General features: G+C 47.5%; 2 protein-coding genes across 3 annotated transcripts in view; one reads left to right on the forward strand and one right to left on the reverse strand.

Annotated features, from left to right (window-relative positions):
- The window catches only part of DDX31 (DEAD-box helicase 31), a 42,418-nt gene extending 32,368 nt beyond the window's left edge, over positions 1-10,050 (forward strand). The window contains exons 20-22 of one of the 2 annotated variants that reach the window (XR_015730230.1): positions 1,701-3,107; positions 8,626-8,672; positions 9,879-10,050. Coding sequence is in view for 1 of the 2 variants with exons in the window: in XM_087879995.1 (XP_087736121.1) it covers positions 1,701-1,842 (142 nt within the window). In the remaining variant the exon portion in view is untranslated. Of the gene's footprint in view, positions 1-1,700; positions 3,764-8,625; positions 8,673-9,878 lie in introns of those variants that run through there. The other variant, XM_087879995.1, reaches the window with a different exon arrangement.
- A 5,013-nt stretch (positions 10,051-15,063) lies between these two features.
- Positions 15,064-17,500, reverse strand: part of BARHL1 (BarH like homeobox 1) — a 20,077-nt gene continuing 17,640 nt past the window's right edge. The window contains exon 4 of the mRNA XM_087880004.1: positions 15,064-15,391. Coding sequence (XP_087736130.1) covers positions 15,097-15,391 — 295 coding nt within the window. The 3' untranslated portion in view covers positions 15,064-15,096. The remainder of the gene's footprint in view (positions 15,392-17,500) is intronic.

The following is a 17,500-nucleotide window of genomic DNA, read 5'->3' on the forward strand; positions in this document are numbered from 1 at the left end:
TTGTGCTGACGAAGCTGATTGGGAGACCCAAGGGTCCCACAAAGACAGTCCCCCCCCTCCCCTAATCCAAACTCCCCCCCCTTTTTTTTTTCCTCGACAAGGAGCAGAAACGGGGACTGACAATTCTGCCTCTTTGAACCAAATTAAGGGAGATTGGGGGTGCGTGCGTGCGGAGAGGGATGTCGGAGACGTGGGGGTCTCTGGGCATTGTCCTCTTCCCTCTCCGGAACCCGCTAGGGACCCCCGTGTTTTTTGGGGGCGGTTGACCCTCGCCAGCAGATGGGCAGCACGACAAGCGAGGGGGTGGGGGTGGGGTGGATTTAAAAGAGCTTTATTGAGTGAATAGTAGCCTGATTAGCTGATAACATGTAAGATGGGATGGGGGCTGCCTTTGAAGTCTCGGCGGCCCAGCAGGGAGCGGGCTTGACTGACACCAAAAGTCTCTTCAGATTACAGCCACACAATGTTTTTCTCTGTTCCTGGAAGCTTGTTATTCTCTTAAATTCCCTTTCCCTGCACCCCCAAGGGGGTCTAGCAGAAAAGCAGGGGACACCAATACCCAAAACGCACTCCCCCCCCCTAGGAGAATAAAAGCTTTCTCGCTCTCTTTTCCAGAAATCCGGTCTGGTCTTCCCGTTTTTCAGGGGAGCCCCAAACGCTTCACTTTCAAATAAATACCTTTCATCTTTTTAAAAAAATAAATACCTTTCATGTATTTTTTAAAAAAAGAAATACATTTTATAAACGTATAGTCCGTCGCTTTAGAGGCCGCGCTCAGAATATTGCATCCAGGTCTGGTCACCGCGATCCCAGAAAGATGTTGAGACTCTAGAAAGCGTGAGAGGTCAGAATAGACAGAGTTGGGAGGGACCTCGGAGATCTTCTAGTCCAACCCCCTGCTCAGACAGGAGACCCTATTCCCGTGACGGCGAACCTGTGGCACACGTGCCACAGGTGGCCCGCGGAGACATTTCTGTGGGCACGCAAGCCGTTGCCCTAGTTCAGCTCCAGGACGCATGCACGCACCAGCTGGCGCTGCCCACGCCGCCCCTCCCAGGAGTCTCCCCGCGGCCCGTTTTGGATACCAGGTAAGTATAGGGCTCTGGGAGGCCGTTTCCAGCCTCAAGGATGGGAGGTGAGGAAGGCCGTTTTCGCCTTCCTCACCTCCCATCCTTTTTTCCAGTGGCATTGTAACTTTGAATGGTCAGTAAATGAAAGGTTGTAAGTCGAGGACTACCTCTAAAAAAATGTGACCGGCCAAATAAAAACTTTTGTTGGACTTTTTAAAGATCGTATGGGAGGGGTTGGGAAAGGAAATAAATAAAGCCTTTTTCTGCAGGAAATCTAAAGCTTAAAATCTTCTTTATTTTTTTATTCCTCACCTCTCTCTCTTCCTCTCTCTCTCTCTCTCTCTCTTCCCCCCTCTCTCCCCCTCCCCTTCTCTCTCTCTCTTCCCCTCTCTTTCTTCCCCCCTCTCTCTCTTCCTCTCTCTCTCTCTCTCCCTATCTCTCTCTTCCTCTCTCTCTCTTTCTTCCTCTCTCTCTCTTCCTGTCTCCTCTCTCTTCCTCTCTCTCTCTCTTTCTTCCTCTCTCTCTCTTCCCCCCCCCTCTTCCTCTGTCTCTCTCTCTCTGTCTCTCTCTCTTTCTTCCTCTCTCTCTCTCTCTCTCTTCCTCTCTCTCTCTCTCTCTCTTTTTGTCCAGGCGTGACCCTCTCAAGAAGACTCAAGTCAAACCTCATCTCAATGTTGCCTTTGAATATTCGAGTGGTTTGGACCCCTCGGCTTCGAAGGGCAAGAGGAAGAAACGGCTGAGAAACTGGGGGGAGCAAAATTCGCCCAGCTGACCTGGGGAATTCTCGGTGGCTTGTGGAGAGGATTGGAAAAGAGCTGGAAGAGAGGGAAGACACGGCCTCAGGAATGTCCCTTTTCCGCTCTAGGAGAGGAAACCAGGTTCCACCAGGAATGTCCTCTTCCTTCCTGATCTAGAAGAGGAAGACCAACCAGGATCAATCATGAACGTCCCCTTCCTTCCTGATCTAGAAAAGAAGACCAATCAGGTTCGACCAGGAATGTCCCCTTCCTCCCTCATCTAGAAGAAAAAAAACTAACCAGGTTAAACCAGAAACGTCCCCTCCCCTCCTGATCTAGAAGAAAGAACTAATCAAGTTCGACCAGAAATATTCCCTTTCTTCCTGATCTAGAAGAAAGAACCAACCAGGTTCAACCAGAAATGTCCCCTTCCTTCCTGATCTAGAAGATAGGATCAACCACGAACATCCCATTTCTTCCTGATCTAGAAGAACAGAACCCCCATGTTCAAACTGAATGTCCCCTCCTCCCTGATCTAGAAGAGAAAACCAACCAGGTTCAACCAGGAATGTTCCCTTCCTTCCTGATCTAGAAGAACAGAGCCACCATATTCAAACCAAGTGTCCCCTTCCTCCCTGATCTAGAAGGAAAAAAAACTAACCAGTTTCAACCAGAAACTTCCTCTCCCTTCCTGATCTAGAAAAGAAGACTAACCAGGTTCAACCAGGAACAACGTTCTCTTCCTCCCTGATCTAGAAGAGAAGAGAAAACCAATCAGGTTCAACCACGAACGTCCCTTCCCCTCCTGGTCTGGAAGAGGAGAATGACCAGGTCCAACCAGGAACAACGTTCTCTTCCACCCTGACCTAGAAGAAAAAAAACCCAACCAGGTTCCACCAGGGTTAATCCCCCCCCACTCCATTAAAGACATATCGGCAGTAAGGCAATTGCGTCTTACCAAACCTTTCAGCTCAAATTGGTTTTCAATGAAGAGGAAAAATTTTTTTGAGGTTCTTTAGGGAGGATTTGGGGAGACTCCGCAAGCAGACAAACCAAACCAACTGCAGTTTGGTTTGCTTAACCATGATTTTAAAAAGGCTGTAAAATCAGACATGATTCTCTTCACAACTGCCTCGCTTTGCAACAACTTCTGGTCCCCAGATAAGATGAAGTTAAAGGTTCCTCTCACACATCTTCTAAACCGAAGAGCCAGCGCTGTCCGAAGACGTTCTCCGTGGTCATGTGGCCGGCATGACTCAACGCCAAAGGCCCACGGAACGCTGTTCCCTTCCCACCAAAGGTGGTCCCTATTTTTCTACTTGCATTTTTTTTTTTACGTGCTTTCGAACTGCTAGGTTGGCAGAAGCTGGGACAAGTCACGGGAGCTCACCCCGTCACGCGGCACTAGGGATTCGAACCGCCGAACTGCCGACCTTTCGATCGGCAAGCTCAGCGTCTGAGCCACCGCGTCCCTATAAATTTGATAAATAAATTCAAATAAAACAAGAACGATGCTTTCCAGGAAAAAAACAAAACAAAACTCCAGCCCGTTTCCAGCGTCCCTTGCTGAAAATATCCTGACTTAACGCCAAGCCCATATCAGAATTCAGAACAAATCTTTAACATTTTCTGTTTGTTTCTGAATGAAACGCAGACACTCTTGGAATGGGGGGAGAGCGGGAAAAAAAGCTTTTTTTGCAAGAGAGAAATGTCACTCCAACATCGGAGGGTGCTAAATGTAGATTTTTGACAATCAACATTTCTAAGTGTATTAGAAAGATCCCTCTGAAAAACGTACCACTCGGCTGCCTTTAATGTGCCTCTTTTCGTTTTGAGTTTAAGTGACATTAACAACTTGGGTTTTACTAGTTGCGCATCAGCCAGGAGATAGGTAGCTGGCTCTAAAGCGGCAGGGCTGTCTCTCAAAATAAAATATTATTTTAATATCTGCCATCAGATAGGGTGAATTTGGTTTTTTTTCCCCATTGCATAGAACAAGTAAGCATTCAGAGATACACCGGGAAACCTATCCGAGCAGGCGTTGATTGTTTTGTCCTTATTTTTTTTTTCATGGCCTGAATTCAATCAATCGATCAATCAGAATAGATCTGGAAGGGACCTTGGAGGTCTTCTAGTCCAACCTCTCTGAATGCACCCATTAAACCCCGTTGACTTCCAGGGGTTTTCCAGGAAACTGTCAAAAACTTTCCATTTGGCCACCAGCAAACCTCTTTTTAACGTGTCCTTTCAAATTGATTTTAAATTTAACACCCCCCCTTTTTTTTTTCCGAGTGAGGAAGGGGGGGGGGGCTTCCAAATGCCTCTTTTTCCCCAGACGTGTCTCCAGAAAGCAGATTTTTTTTTAAAAACCGTGTGGCCTTTTTCAGGCGTCCCGAAAAAAAAGTTGTCCTTCATTAAGAGCACGCCAGTCGCAGTTGCGAGAATAATGAAGATTTCCATTTTTTAGGGATATAAAGACGGCGGGCTTAATTATTTCGCCCCGTTCCCCTCGTTTCTCTCTCTCTCTCTTTCTTTCACCCTGATAAAAGACCAAGTTGTTCCTTTGATAGATTTTTAATATGATTTTAAGAGAGTTTTGTTTGGGCTCATTCTTAGGCAATAAGATTAAATTTCAAGCACTTATCCCCTGGGTTTAAGTCAATCCATGTAGGCCTGTCCTCGAACAGGAGGCCTCTTTGTATTGGGGAGGGGGCAGAGGGGGGGTGTCCCCCCCTCTCTGTTTACCCTGCCTTGAAAAAAGAGACTGCTCTTACTTCATTAACCTTAAGCTGAGGACAATCCTGCTGCTGGTCTTGTCCGTCTTCGCACACACACTTTTTTCTTTTTTTTCCATAAGCACACACAAACTCACTCAGATGCTCAGTCGGTCCAAATCCTTTCTCCACACACACCCCGCTTCCCCCAGTGGTGCTTTGTTATGGAAAGTTGTCATTTTTCACAAGGGCAAAGCAAGGCGGAGGGCGTGAATGACAGCTGCCTTTGGAGCCAAATGCATTGCAAAGAGTTCCCCAAATTTTTTTTTTAAGGTTTATGTCTTCCCTTCCTTTATCCTTTTCCTTCCCTTTCCTTCTCCCTTCCCTAACTTTCTTTTCCTTCCCTTCCCTCTTCCTTTCCCTTCTCCCTTCCCTAACTTTACTTCCCTTCCCTAACTTCCCTTCCCTAGCTTTCTTTTTCTTTCCTTCCCTCTTCCCTTCCTTTCTCCTTTCCCTAACTTCTCTTCCCTTCCTTTATCCTTTTCCTTCCCTTCCCTCCCATAACTTTACTTCCCTTCCCTAGCTTTCTTTTCCTTCCCTTCCCTTCCTTTCTCCCTTCCCTAACTTTACTTCCCTTCCCTAACTTTACTTCCCTTCCCTAGCTTTCTTTTTCTTTCCTTCCCTCTTCCCTTCCCTTCTCCTTTCCCTAACTTCTCTTCCCTTCCTTTATCCTTTTCCTTCCCTTTCCTCTTCCCTTCCCTTCTCCCTTCCCTCGCTTCCCTTCCCTTCCCTAGCTTTCTTTTTCTTTCCTTCCCTCTTCCCTTCTCCTTTCCCTAGCTTCTCTTCCCTTCCTTTATCCTTTTCCTTTCCTTCCCTCTTCCCTTCCCTAACTTTACTTCCCTAGCTTTCTTTTCTTTCCTTCCCTCTTCCCTTCCCTTCTCCTTTCCCTAGCTTCCCTTCCTTTCCTTTATCCTTTTCCTTCCCTTCCTTTATCCTTTCCCTTCCCTTCCCTTTCCTTTCCTTTCCGCCCCTCTCCCCAGGCTAGAAACTTGGATACTGGGAGTTCTAGTCCTGCCTTAGGCACAAAAGCCAGCTAGGCTTCCCACCAAAGGTGGTCCCTATTTTTCTACTTGCATTTTTTACCTGCTTTCGAACTGCTAGGTTGGCAGAAGCTGGGACAAGTCATGGGAACTCATCCCGTTCCGCGGCACTAGGGATTCGAACCGCTGAACTGCTGACACTTTCGATCGACAAGCTCAGCGTCTTAGCCGCTGAGCCACCGTGTCCCTTAGCGAGGTACCACTTTATAAATATTTTTTTAAAAAAACACACACACCCCACTAAATGAATCCTGGATGGTTGGACCACAGAGAAGGAGGAGCGAGAGCTTCTGAAAAAACTTCTGAGCCCCCAAAACTGGTTATTTTATCAAAATTAATTTGGCCTTCAGCTTGGAGAGAAAAAGGAGGGAGGGAGAGAAAAAGAGGGGGAAGGGGGGGGGGAAACTGAACTGGCAAAAGAAAACTTGCTGCTCTTTTAAAAGGCCTCGCAATCCATCTGCCTCCTTCCCAAGATGGAAAGTGGGAGAGGGAGGGGGCAAAATCTAAAAAAAAAAAAAAACCCTGAAAACTCTTCCCGGAGACCAGCTGGCGAGGAGGAGAAACTGGCCGAAGACAGACGAGAAATACATTCCTGTCCTCCTCCTCCCTCCCTCTCTCTTTCTCCTCTTCCAAAAAATGTTTCCATAATTATTAAAAAGGGGAGGGACATCCATTTAGATTAACTCAAGCAGATAATTTACAGCCATTATCCCCAGGTTAATAATTCACCCAGCAAGGTTGGGAAATGAGGTTGGGGGGGGGGCAACATCGTCCTTAAATTGTCTCCCATCCTGGTTTGTTTTTTTTCTTTTTTTTGGCAAAGAAGAGGGGGGCTTGAGTGAGTGAAGCGAAGGGAGGAGGGACACCCCTCCCAAATGAAAGAGTTCCTTAAAAAAAAAATAAAAACCAGAGAGGGGAAAATGGCTCTAAACAGATCGTTAAAGTCTCCTCCTCACCTCTGATCCAGTTTTGGTCCCCACCATACAGGTAATCCTCGACTTACGACCAGAATTGAGCCCAAAATGGTTAAGTGAGCTTTGCCCCCCTCTTACGACCTTTCTTGCCACGTTTGTTAAGCGAATCACTGCAGCTGTTAACAGTACCCGTGTTTCCCCGAAAATAAGACCCTGTCTTATATTTTTTTGAACCCTGAAATAAGCGCTCAGCCTTATTGCCACGCGCTCAAAAGCTCGATTGGGCTTATTATCAGGGGATGTCTTATTTTGGGGAAAACAGGGCAGATAGATAGGTAGGTAGGTAGGTAGGTAGGTAGATAGGTAGAGATAGATGATAGATAGATAGATAGATAGAAAGATAGATAGATAGATAGATAGATAGATAGATAGATAGATAGATAGATAGATAGATATGATAGATACTGTGTTTCCCCCAAAATAAGACCCTGTTTTATATTTTTTTGAACCCTGAAATAAGCGCTCGGCCTTATTGCCACGCGCTCAAAAGCCCGGTTGGGCTTATTATTGGGATGTCTTATTTTGGGGGGGGGGAAACAGGGTAACACGGTTGTTAAGTGAATCCCATTGACTTTGCTTGTCAGAAGGTGGCAAAAAGGAGATCGCGTGACCCCGGGAAACTGCAACCGTCATAAATACGAGTCAGTTGATCACATGACCGTGGGGGGGGGATGCTACGGCAAGGGTCCTAAGTGTGAAAAATGGCCATAATGGCCACCTTTTTTCAGTGTCGTCGTAACTTTGAGCGGTCACAAAATGAATAGGTAGGTCAGGACTACCTATTAAAAAACATGTCGAGATTCTGGAAAGAGTGCAGAGAAGAGCAGCAAAGATGATTAGGGGACTGGAGGCTAAAACATACGAAGAACGGTTGCAGGAATTGGGTCAGCAACCTGCGGCTCCGGAGCCGCATGTGGCTCTTTGGGCTCTCTGCTGTGGCTCCTTGTCGGGTGATCCCACCACTAGCTGGTCCCACCCCTCACCCTCCCCTCCCAGTCACTCCTCGCCTGGCCTGAGAAGATAAGGGTGATGGCAGGGGATGGAGAAGCAGCCAGGGCAGAGACAGAGAGATAAAGAGAGAGAGAGAGATACAGAGAGAGAGGGAGAGAGAGGAAAAAGGGAGGGAGAGAGGGAGGGAAGGGAGAGAGAGAGAGATGTCGAAAGGGTTTTGTGGTTCCCGGTGTTTTTTAACAACTGGTTCTCTGCCCTAATGACTGGCTAGGTAGGCGTGGCTAAGGGGGTGTCATGTGACTGGTAGAAGTGAGTGACATCGAGTTGGCCACGCCCACCCAGGTTTTGTGGCTCCCGGTGTTTTCTTTTCTGTGGGAAACGAGTCCAAATGGCTCTTTTGAGTGTTTAAGGTTGCAGACCCCTGGTCTAGTTTAAGGAAAAGAAGAACCAGGGTGACATGATAGCAGAGTTCCAATATTTGAGGGGCTCCTACAAAATTTATATATATTTTTAAATGTTTTTTAATATTTGTATTCTATGTTTTTTATCTTGGCTGTACACCGCCCTGAGTCCTCAGGGAGAAGGGCGGTATATAAATTGGAAATTAAATTAAATTAAATTAAAATGAGGGGGTCAACCTATTTTCCAAAGCACCAGAAGGCAGGATAAGAAGCAATGGATGGAAACTAACCAAGGAGAGAAGCAGCCTAGAATTAAGGAGAAATTTCCTGATAGAAAGAACAATTAATCAGTGGAACTCCTTGCCACCAGAACTTGTGGGTGCTTCTGTTCAATCATGTTGGCCTGGACAAGTCTCTACGGTTTCCTTGGCAAGGTTTTTCAGAATGGTTAGCCATTGCCTCCTTCCCAGGGCTGAGAAAAACTGGCTGGCTCAAGGTTATCCAGCTAGCTTCGTGCCCAAGGCACAACTAGAACTCACAGCCTCCTGTTTTTTTAGCTTGGCGCCTTAACCATTACACCAAACCGACTCTCAGCTACTGTTACTGTTACTATCAAATTATTTCTGTGTTAAAGTTTGATCTTTCTTATGCGCTTAGATAATTCTCTTTTAATTTTAGATGTGCCGCCTCCAATGCGATCTCTACCTTACAGGCTTGTTGTACAGGTGAGTATTTAACTCCCTGTTCGAGGGAGATGGGCGATTCAGAAATGTGAAAAATCCATCGTTTATTTATTCAAAGAATTCTCCTTCCTGTTGAGCTGGTAATCAAATGGAAAACCTTTTTAAATTTTCATCATCCCATCATTGTCCCTGAGGTCCCTTGGGATATTTAAGATATTTTGGTTCCTGCAACCCTGGAATTTCTGGTCTCCCATCCAAGTTTCTAACCAGGTTTGTTTAGTTTTTTTCAAAGTCAGCCAAGGAAGTGTGGACAGGAAAGTAAACTAAGATAAATTTTAGGGATTGTCAAACTGTAATCCCAGTAATATAACAGCAGCCCATCCTGCCTGAGATGGAAGAAGAGGCTATGAAGATGGAAACACAGATACTGTTGTACAAGTAGTTCTCGACTTACGACGACAATTGAGCCCAACTTTTCTGTCGCTAAGCAAGGCAGTTTGTTCAATGAGCTTTGCCCCATTTGACGATCATTCCTGCCACCGTTGTTAAGCGAATCCCTGCAGTTTTTAAGTTGGCAACGTGGTTGTTAAGTGAATCCGGCTTCCCTATTGACTTGGCTTGTCAGAAGGTCGCAAAAGCTGCAGCCGTCATAAATATGAAGCAAGCGTCCAAATTTTGACCGCACAACTACGGGGCGTGCTACAACGGGGTGTGTGGAAAACAGTTGTTAAGTCCCATGGCAAATTAAGTCTCCTTAAGTTATAACCTGGAAGACCCCCCCACAGGTGGTCCTTGACTTACAACCTCTTATTTAGTGACCAAAATAACAAGGGGGGAAAAAATGACTTATGACCATTTTTCCCCCTCACGACCGTTGAAGCATTCCCCCCGCGGTGACGCGATCAGCATAACGCTTAACTGCCGCGTGACCAATGTAACTGTCGGCTTTGGAAGCCATATTAGCTCCGGAAGCTCCCACGCTGCCACCTTCTCGTGTGTGGGGAAAGTAGGAGGAGGGATTTAGTAGAGGGAATGTAGACAAAACAACATTCTTTTTTTCGGTCAAGGTCATGGCAGCCCTGCACCTGGAGAAGGAGTGGTTGGAGTGAGGTGATTGGAGCATGTGATGGACTGATGGGTAAAGGGGATGGATTTGGGGGTTTTGATTTATTTATTTATTTATTTATTTATTTATTTATTTATTTATTTATTTATTTATTGCGATTTATATGCTGCCTTTCTCCCTAGGGACTCAAGGCGGCTTACAAAATGACAACTTCAATACAAATCGCAATACAATACCAAATTAAAATCAGTAATTTTACTGAGGAAAATTTTTCCTCAGATTTACTGAGGAAAAACCCGGAACTTTCCCAGACGTGCCAGTACCCCTACTCGAATAAATGGAGCTTTGAGAGAATGCTTGCCTCGGCGTTTTTAATCGGAGTTGGGGTTTTCTGGAACGCGGACAGTAACAACTCCAGCCGTCCGCTTAACAACTGTGGCGAAGAAAGGTCTCAAAACGAGGCAAAGCCCGATAAACGTCTCGCTTAGCAACGGAAACGTTGGGCTCCGCCGTAGCCGTTAAGTCGAGCGGGTGGTAAAAAACCTTGGGTTTTTTTTTTTTTACTAAAATGAAAGCGCGAGAGAGATAACTCTCGAAACGGGCTGAGCTAGGGCAAAATAATGGGAAGGATGGACAGACGGACGGACGGATGGCTGTTTCCCCTGCATAAACTCCTTCGGGGCTTTTCACCTCGCTTTGATGTTTCAACCAGATTTTTTTTTCCTGCTAGTAAAAAAATCAAAAGGCTTCACAAGGACCCCCCCCTTCTGTTGTAAAGAAGTTTATTTCCACATTAAAAAAAGAGAGAGAGAGATTTTTTTTTGTTTTGTTTTTAATCTGAGCTCTTCTAAAGCAGAATTCTCCTTTTTTTTTTTTTTCCTTCCTTCCTTCCGTTATAAAATCCAAAAAACGGAGAGAATCCCACAGTGGTACAGACTTTTAACAAGACGCACTTACACAAATACACCCTTGGGGGGGGAGGAAGGGGGATTCACCATAAATAATATACTTTGTGCACACAGTTATTTACAACGGCGACAAGAAAAAAAAAAACAAAACCAAAAAAACCAAAATTTTAAAAAGAAGGAACATCGTCTTGGAAAAATCCTTAGCATGAAAGGACTTTTTTAAAAATTTTACATTAGGCTAAGATACAATATGTATGGTTTTGTTCTCCTGGCTAGAGAAAGGTGGATTTGTTCTACAGGCAAACACCTGACTGCAAAAAAAAAATAAAAAATAAATTAAATAAATTAAAAAAGATTGGATCTCTTTCCAGGCTCAATGTTTCTCGTTTAGTCTTGCCCCGGGGGTCAGCAACCTGCGGCTCCGGAGCCTCATGCGGCTCTTTGGGCCCTCTGCTGCAGCTCCCTGTCCCATCAGTGGCTGGCCGCGCCCCTCACCCTCCCTTCCCAGTCCCTCCTCACCTGGCCTTGGAAATCCGAGATACAGAGAGGTGGGGGGAGAGAGGGAGCGGGAGAGAGAGAGACATAGATAAAGAGAGAGAGAGATACAGAGAGAGGGGGAAGAGGGAGAGAGAGACATAGAGAGATACAGAGAGAGGGGGGAAGAGGTGGAGAGAGATACAGAGGGGGGAGAGAGAGACAGGTAAAGAGAGATACAGGGGGAAGAGAGGGAGAGAGAGAGATACAGAGATAAGGGGAGAGAGACAGATACAGAAAGAGGAAGAGACGGAGAGATACAGAAGGGGAGAGACAGAGAGAGGGAGGGAGAGAGACAGACACAGAGATACAGAGAGAGGAGGGGAGAGAGACATAGATAGATAGAGATACAGAAAGGGGGAGAGAGATAGAGAGGGGAGAGACAGAAAGAGAGGGAGGGGGAGAGAGATACAGAGATACAGAGAGAGGGGAGAGAGAGATACAGAAAGGGGGAAGAGTGGGGAAGAGATACAGAGAGAGGGGGGAGAGACAAATAGGGAGGGAGGGAGGGAGAGATACACAGAGAGACATAGAGATACAGAGAGGGGGGAGAGAGACAGAGAGATACAGAAAGGGGGGGAAGAGAGGGAGAGAGATACAGAGAGGGGAGAGACAGAAAGAGGGAGGGGGAGAGAGATACAGAGAGAGACATAGAGATACAGAGAGAGGGGGGAGAGAGACATAGAGAGAGATACAGAAAGGGGGGGAAGAGAGTGGGGAAGAGAGATACAGAGAGGGGGGAGAGACAGAAAGAGAGGGAGGGAGGGAGGGAGAGATACAGAGAGAGACATAGAGATACCGAGAGAGGGGGAACAGAGAGAGAGATACAGAGAGAGAGGAGAAGATATGGGGAGAGAAAGAGACATAGAGAGATGGGAGGAGAGAGAGAGAGAAAAGGATTTTGTGGTGTTTTTTAACAACCGGTTCTCTGCCCTAATGGCCAGCTAGGTAGGCGTGGCTACCCTGGAGCCACCCAGGTTTTGTGGCTCCCGTTGTGTTTTTTTTTTTTTTTCTGTGGGAAACGGGTCCAAATGGCTCTTTTGAGTGTTTAAGGTTGCAGACCCCTGGGACTCTTGGCTAAAAGACACCAAAACCAGACCGCCGAGTTGACGTTCAAAAAGCATCCGTAGATGTGGCCTCCCAAGGAACATGAACTTGTAGGTCCTAGGAATGAGATGTATAATAATTGTACCTACTGGCACGAATTTATGGGAAGGGTTGGAGGATTCGTGGAATAAAAAATGGGCAGAAGGCTTTTTAAAAAATGTTTCTCAGCTCTCCCTCCTTGGTTTAAAAATGAGTTCTAAATGTCATTATCCAGGCTCGCATCCAGTCAGAGCTGAAGAAGCTTCTCGGATGAGAAGCGAAAAGTCTTCAGAGAAAAACCCAGAAAGTCCAGTGGCCTCTTGAAAAAAGGCACCTTTGGGACAACCTGAATGACTGAGAAGCTCTACAGACATTTAGGTTCTAGAATGTTTTTAGAATCCCCTGTCCGGTGGATCCAGAGCTGGTGAAGTGGTCCAAGTCTGGCGTGGTGTCCAGATCTGAGCTACAAAAATCCATAGATAGCAGGGAAGATGTCCTCCTCGGTGGTCATCGAATGCTGTAGACCAGATCTGGAACTCTTATTGAAGCAACCGAGAACCAGTTGCTTCTACAAGATCTGGGAAGTTCCTTCGATCCAAAAACTGAATTCCCTTCTCTAGTTCCCCCCCCCCCCGCCCTACTTTTGATGCCTGAAATCAGAAAAGGAGAGAAGGCCTTGCAAATCAGGTCTCTCTCCAGTTCGTCGTAATGGGATTTAGAGTCGTCCGTTTGTCCGTAGGGAACCGGGCCCCGTCTTCCCCCTGACCCACATTTAAAGCAGGATTGTTTTGTGTGTGTTTGCGTTTGTTTGCTCGGCGTTTGCATTTCCTTTCTTTTCTCTCTCTCTCTTTCTGCAAACAGAGCACACCTGGGGATTGAACGCAATCGACCCCCTTGAAGAGAGCAGCAAGCAGAGGAAGCTTTATCATCACTTTGAGACGCCTAGAACCCGTTGGGGCTCACTCTCAGGTAGATACACACACACAAACACACACAAACACACACACACATGTGTGATGACACGGTGAAGCTGCTGAGTCTATCCGGCATGTGTTTTGAAATCTTTTTTTTTAATTGTCCTGTTTCCAATTTCATGCCAAGCCAACTCTACGATGAACAAAAATGCAGAAATGTGTTCCATTGCTTTGCATGGCCCATCAGGAACAGAGCTGGGGAGGGGAGGGGGTTTGCCTCGTTTTTTTTCTGCAAAAATGGGAGGGACAATTTTGGGGGCTTCAGAAAGTGAGCAAAGGAGCAAACAGGAAGAGAAAAAAGCCAGTACCAGGCCCTGTAAACTCAGAAAATCAATATGCAGATCGATTGCCGATACGTGCGGGGCGGATTCCTAAAGAAAAATATTTCTTTTTTAGCAAAAAAAGAGGAAACACACTCTAGGTTGTAAAGCAGAAGGAATGTTGTGATTTGCAAAATAAACCAATTATGTACAGGAAACATCAAAAGGAGGTTTTCCCAACTGGGCACTTTCTAGGAAGTTTTGGACTATAAATGAACCTTAATTTTTTTTTTTTTGGTGACTATGTTGGCTGGGGATGTCGGGAGTTTGGGAGTCCAGATGGGCCAGGATGGGGGAAAAGATGCATTCTACTTTCTCTGTAGTGTGGAGTTGAATTCCAGCCACAAGTGCAAAAATGTGGGGTTGCTGAATTAACTTACATTCCGGGATTCACACACTAAGGCAGAGCTACACACTTCACACAACTCATTAAACCAGGTTTGCATCTCTAAAACGTGGTTGAAGGACGGCTGGCCATCTCTTGGGATAGGACAGGGACTCTTAAACTGGCAAAAAAACCAGGGGTGAAATCCAGCAGGTTCTGACAGGTTCTGGCGAACCGATAGTGGAAATTTTGAGCAATTCGGAGAACCGGCAAATAGCACCTCTGGCTGGCCCCAGAGTAGGGTGGGAATGGAGATTTTGCAATATCCTTCCCCCAGGAGTGGGGTGGGAATGGAGATTTTGCAGTATCCTTTCCCTGGAGTGGGGAGGGAGTGGAGATTTTGCAATATCCTTCCCCCAGGAGTGGGGAGGGAATGGGGATTTTGGGGAGGGAATGGGGATTTTGCAGTATCCTTCCCCTGAGTGGGGTGGGAGTGGAGATTTTGCAATATTCTTCTCTCAGGAGTGGGGAGGGAATGGGGATTTTGCAGTATCCTTCCCCAGGAGTGGGGAGGGAATGGAGATTTTGCAGTATCCTTTTCCCAGGAGTGGGGAGGAAATGGGGATTTTGCAGTATCCTTCCCCTGGAGTGGGGTGGGAGTGGAGATTTTGCAATATCCTTCCCCAGGAGTGGGGAGGGAATGGGGATTTTGCAGTATCCTTCCCCTGCCACGCCCACAGAACCGGTAGTAAAAAAAAAAATTGGATTTCACCAGTGCAAACCCCCCCCCCCAGAATTCACACCACCTCCTAAACCCAACTAGAACTCACTTAATAATCCAAGAAAGGGGCTGCCTGATTAGCCAGTTGAAGATTGCGGAGAAAGAAACCACGATAGGAAAAGGGGGGGAAAAAAGGGTGGGTAGGGGGAGAGAAATAAAATATATATATATATATATGAATGATGCGGCTGGATTTCTCAAAGTGCCAGGGATGGTTTTTTGCAGCATCTCGGTTAGTGGGAGAGGCGGTTAGCCTGGTGGCGAGAAAGAAAGGCGGGTCGTGGGAATGCCTCGAGATGCGTGCAGGGCAGGCCCCCTCCCCGCCTCCTTTCCACCCCCCTTCTCCTCCCCTCCCTCCCTTCCCCACCCCATCCCATCCCCACTTTGCAGAGTCAATCCGATGCGGGGAAGCGGAGGGATGCTGCGTTCCCACGTTATCTTCCTGAAGCAAAGCCCCCGGGGTAGGGTCCGCTCACCGCGGCTGGGCGGCTCTGGGGAGGACGCCGGCCAGCGGGGGCAGAGGCGGTGGGGGCTCGCTGCCCCCTTGCAGTCCGTGGATGAGGATGCGAGGTACCAGAGGCCGCTGGAGCGCCGGAGGGGGAGCGCTGGGACCCCGGTAGAGGTAGAGCGCCGCGCCGGGATCCAAGTTGGAGACCAAACTCTGCGGGTAGAAGTAGGGCGAAGGGAACATCCGTTGCAAGGCGGAGTAGTTGCCCGCCTCGGCCAGCAGCTCCAGCCCCACCGCCGTCTGCCTCTTCCACTTGGTCCTGGAGAGAGAGTGAGGGGGGGGAGAAGAGAGAGAGAAAACGGGGTTCAAACGAGTTTCCTGCCTGAGCAGAGGTTGGACTAGAAGACCTCCAAGGTCCCTCCCGACTCTGTGATTTTGTTCTGTTCTGTTCGGAGGGAGGAGGGAGGAGGAGGAGGAGGAGGAAGAAGAAGAGGAAGAGGAAGAAGAAGAGGAGGAGGAAGAAGAAGAGGAGGAGGAGGAGGAGGAGGGAAGAAGAAGAAGAAGAGGAGGAGGAGGAGGGAAGAAGAAGAAGAGGAGGAAGAAGAAGAGGAGGAGGAGGAAGAAGAGGAAGAGGAAGAAGAAGAGGAGGAGGAAGAAGAAGAAGAGGAGGAGGAGGAGGAGGGAAGAAGAAGAAGAGGAGGAGGAGGAAGAAGAAGAGGAAGAGGAAGAGGAGGAGGAAGAAGAAGAAGAGGAGGAGGAGGAGGAGGGAAGAAGAAGAAGAAGAGGAGGAGGAGGAAAGAAGAAGAGGAGGAGGAGGAGGGAAGAAGAAGAAGAGGAGGAAGAAGAAGAAGAGGAGGAGGAAGAAGAGGAAGAGGAAGAAGAAGAGGAGGAGGAAGAAGAAGAAGAGGAGGAGGAGGAGGGAAGAAGAAGAGGAGGAGGAGGAAGAAGAAGAGGAGGAGGGAAGAAGAAGAAGAGGAGGAGGAGGAGGGAGAAGAGGAGGAGGGAACAAGAAGAAGGAGGAGGAGGGAAGAAGAAGAAGAAAAGAAAAAGAAGAAGAGAGGAGGAGGAGGGAGAAGAAGAGGAGGGAAGAAGAGGAAGAGGAAGAAGAAGAAAAAAAGAAGAGAAGGAAGAGGAGGGAAGAAGAAGAAGAAGTGGAGGAGGAGGAGGAGGAGAAGGAAGACGCTGATCCTTCAGGTCATGGTTGATGTTTCAAAGGTGCTTGTTCCTTAAACTAGTAACTGGACCTCCTTGGTTTTTCTTCTTTGAAAACAGAATACAGTACAAGTAGCCCTTGACGTACAACGTTGTGTTTAGTGACCATTCAAAGTTACAAAAGTCCTGGAAAAAGTTATTTAGGATTGTTTCTTTCACACTTACAGCCATTGGGCCTCCCTGTGGCCGGCCACACGATCAAAATCACCAATCATTTGGCAACCGGCTCGTATTTATGACGGTCGCAGCGTCCCAGGCTCACGCGATCTCCTTTGGCGACCTTCGGAGTCAATGGAGAAGCCGGATTCACTTCACAACCGTGTGACTCCTTTAAGAACAGCGGAGATTCGCTTAACAACAGGGGGCGAGAAAGGTCGTAAAACGGGGCGACGCTCACTTAACAAATGTCTCACTCGACAAACGTTTAGCAAGGGGAATTTGATGGAACGAGAATTCCCAGTCTCTTGCTCTCTAGCCTGGTGTCTTAACTACTAGACTGGGTGTCAGCAACCCACAGCTCTGGAGCCACATGCGGCTCTTTGGGTCCTCTGCTGCAGCTCCCTGTGCCATCACTGGCTGGCCCCGCCCCTCGCCCTCCCCTCCCAGTCACTCCTAGCCTGGCCTTGGAAATCCGAGATACAGAGAGGGGGGGGAGAGAGGGAGCGGGAGAGAGAGAGACATAGATAAAGAGAGAGATAGATACAGAGAGAGGGGGGGAGAGATACAGGGGGGGGAGAGAGAGGGAGCGGGAGAGAGAGAGACATAGATAAAGAGAGAGATAGATACAGAGAGAGGGGGAGAGAGAGGGAGAGAGAGAGACATAGATAAAGAGAGAGATAGATACAGAGAGAGGGGGGGAGAGATACAGGGGGGGAGAGAGAGGGAGCGGGAGAGAGAGAGACATAGATAAAGAGAGAGATAGATACAGAGAGAGGGGGGAGAGAGGGAGAGAGAGAGACATAGATAAAGAGAGAGATAGATACAGAGAGAGGGGGGGAGAGATACAGAGAGAGGGAGAGAGAGAGACAGATATAAAGAGAGAGATAGATACAGAGAGAGGAGGAGAGAGAGGGAGAGAGAGAGACATAGATAAAGAGAGAGATAGATACAGAGAGAGGGGGGGAGAGATACAGAGAGAGGGAGAGAGAGAGACAGAGAGGGGGGAAGAGAGAGGTTGGGAGAGATACAGAGAGGGGAAGAGGGAGAGCGAGACAGA

This window comes from Pantherophis guttatus, chromosome 16, assembly GCF_059756535.1.
Source record: "Pantherophis guttatus breed Tessera chromosome 16, ASM5975653v1, whole genome shotgun sequence".
Lineage (NCBI taxonomy): Eukaryota > Metazoa > Chordata > Lepidosauria > Squamata > Colubridae > Pantherophis > Pantherophis guttatus.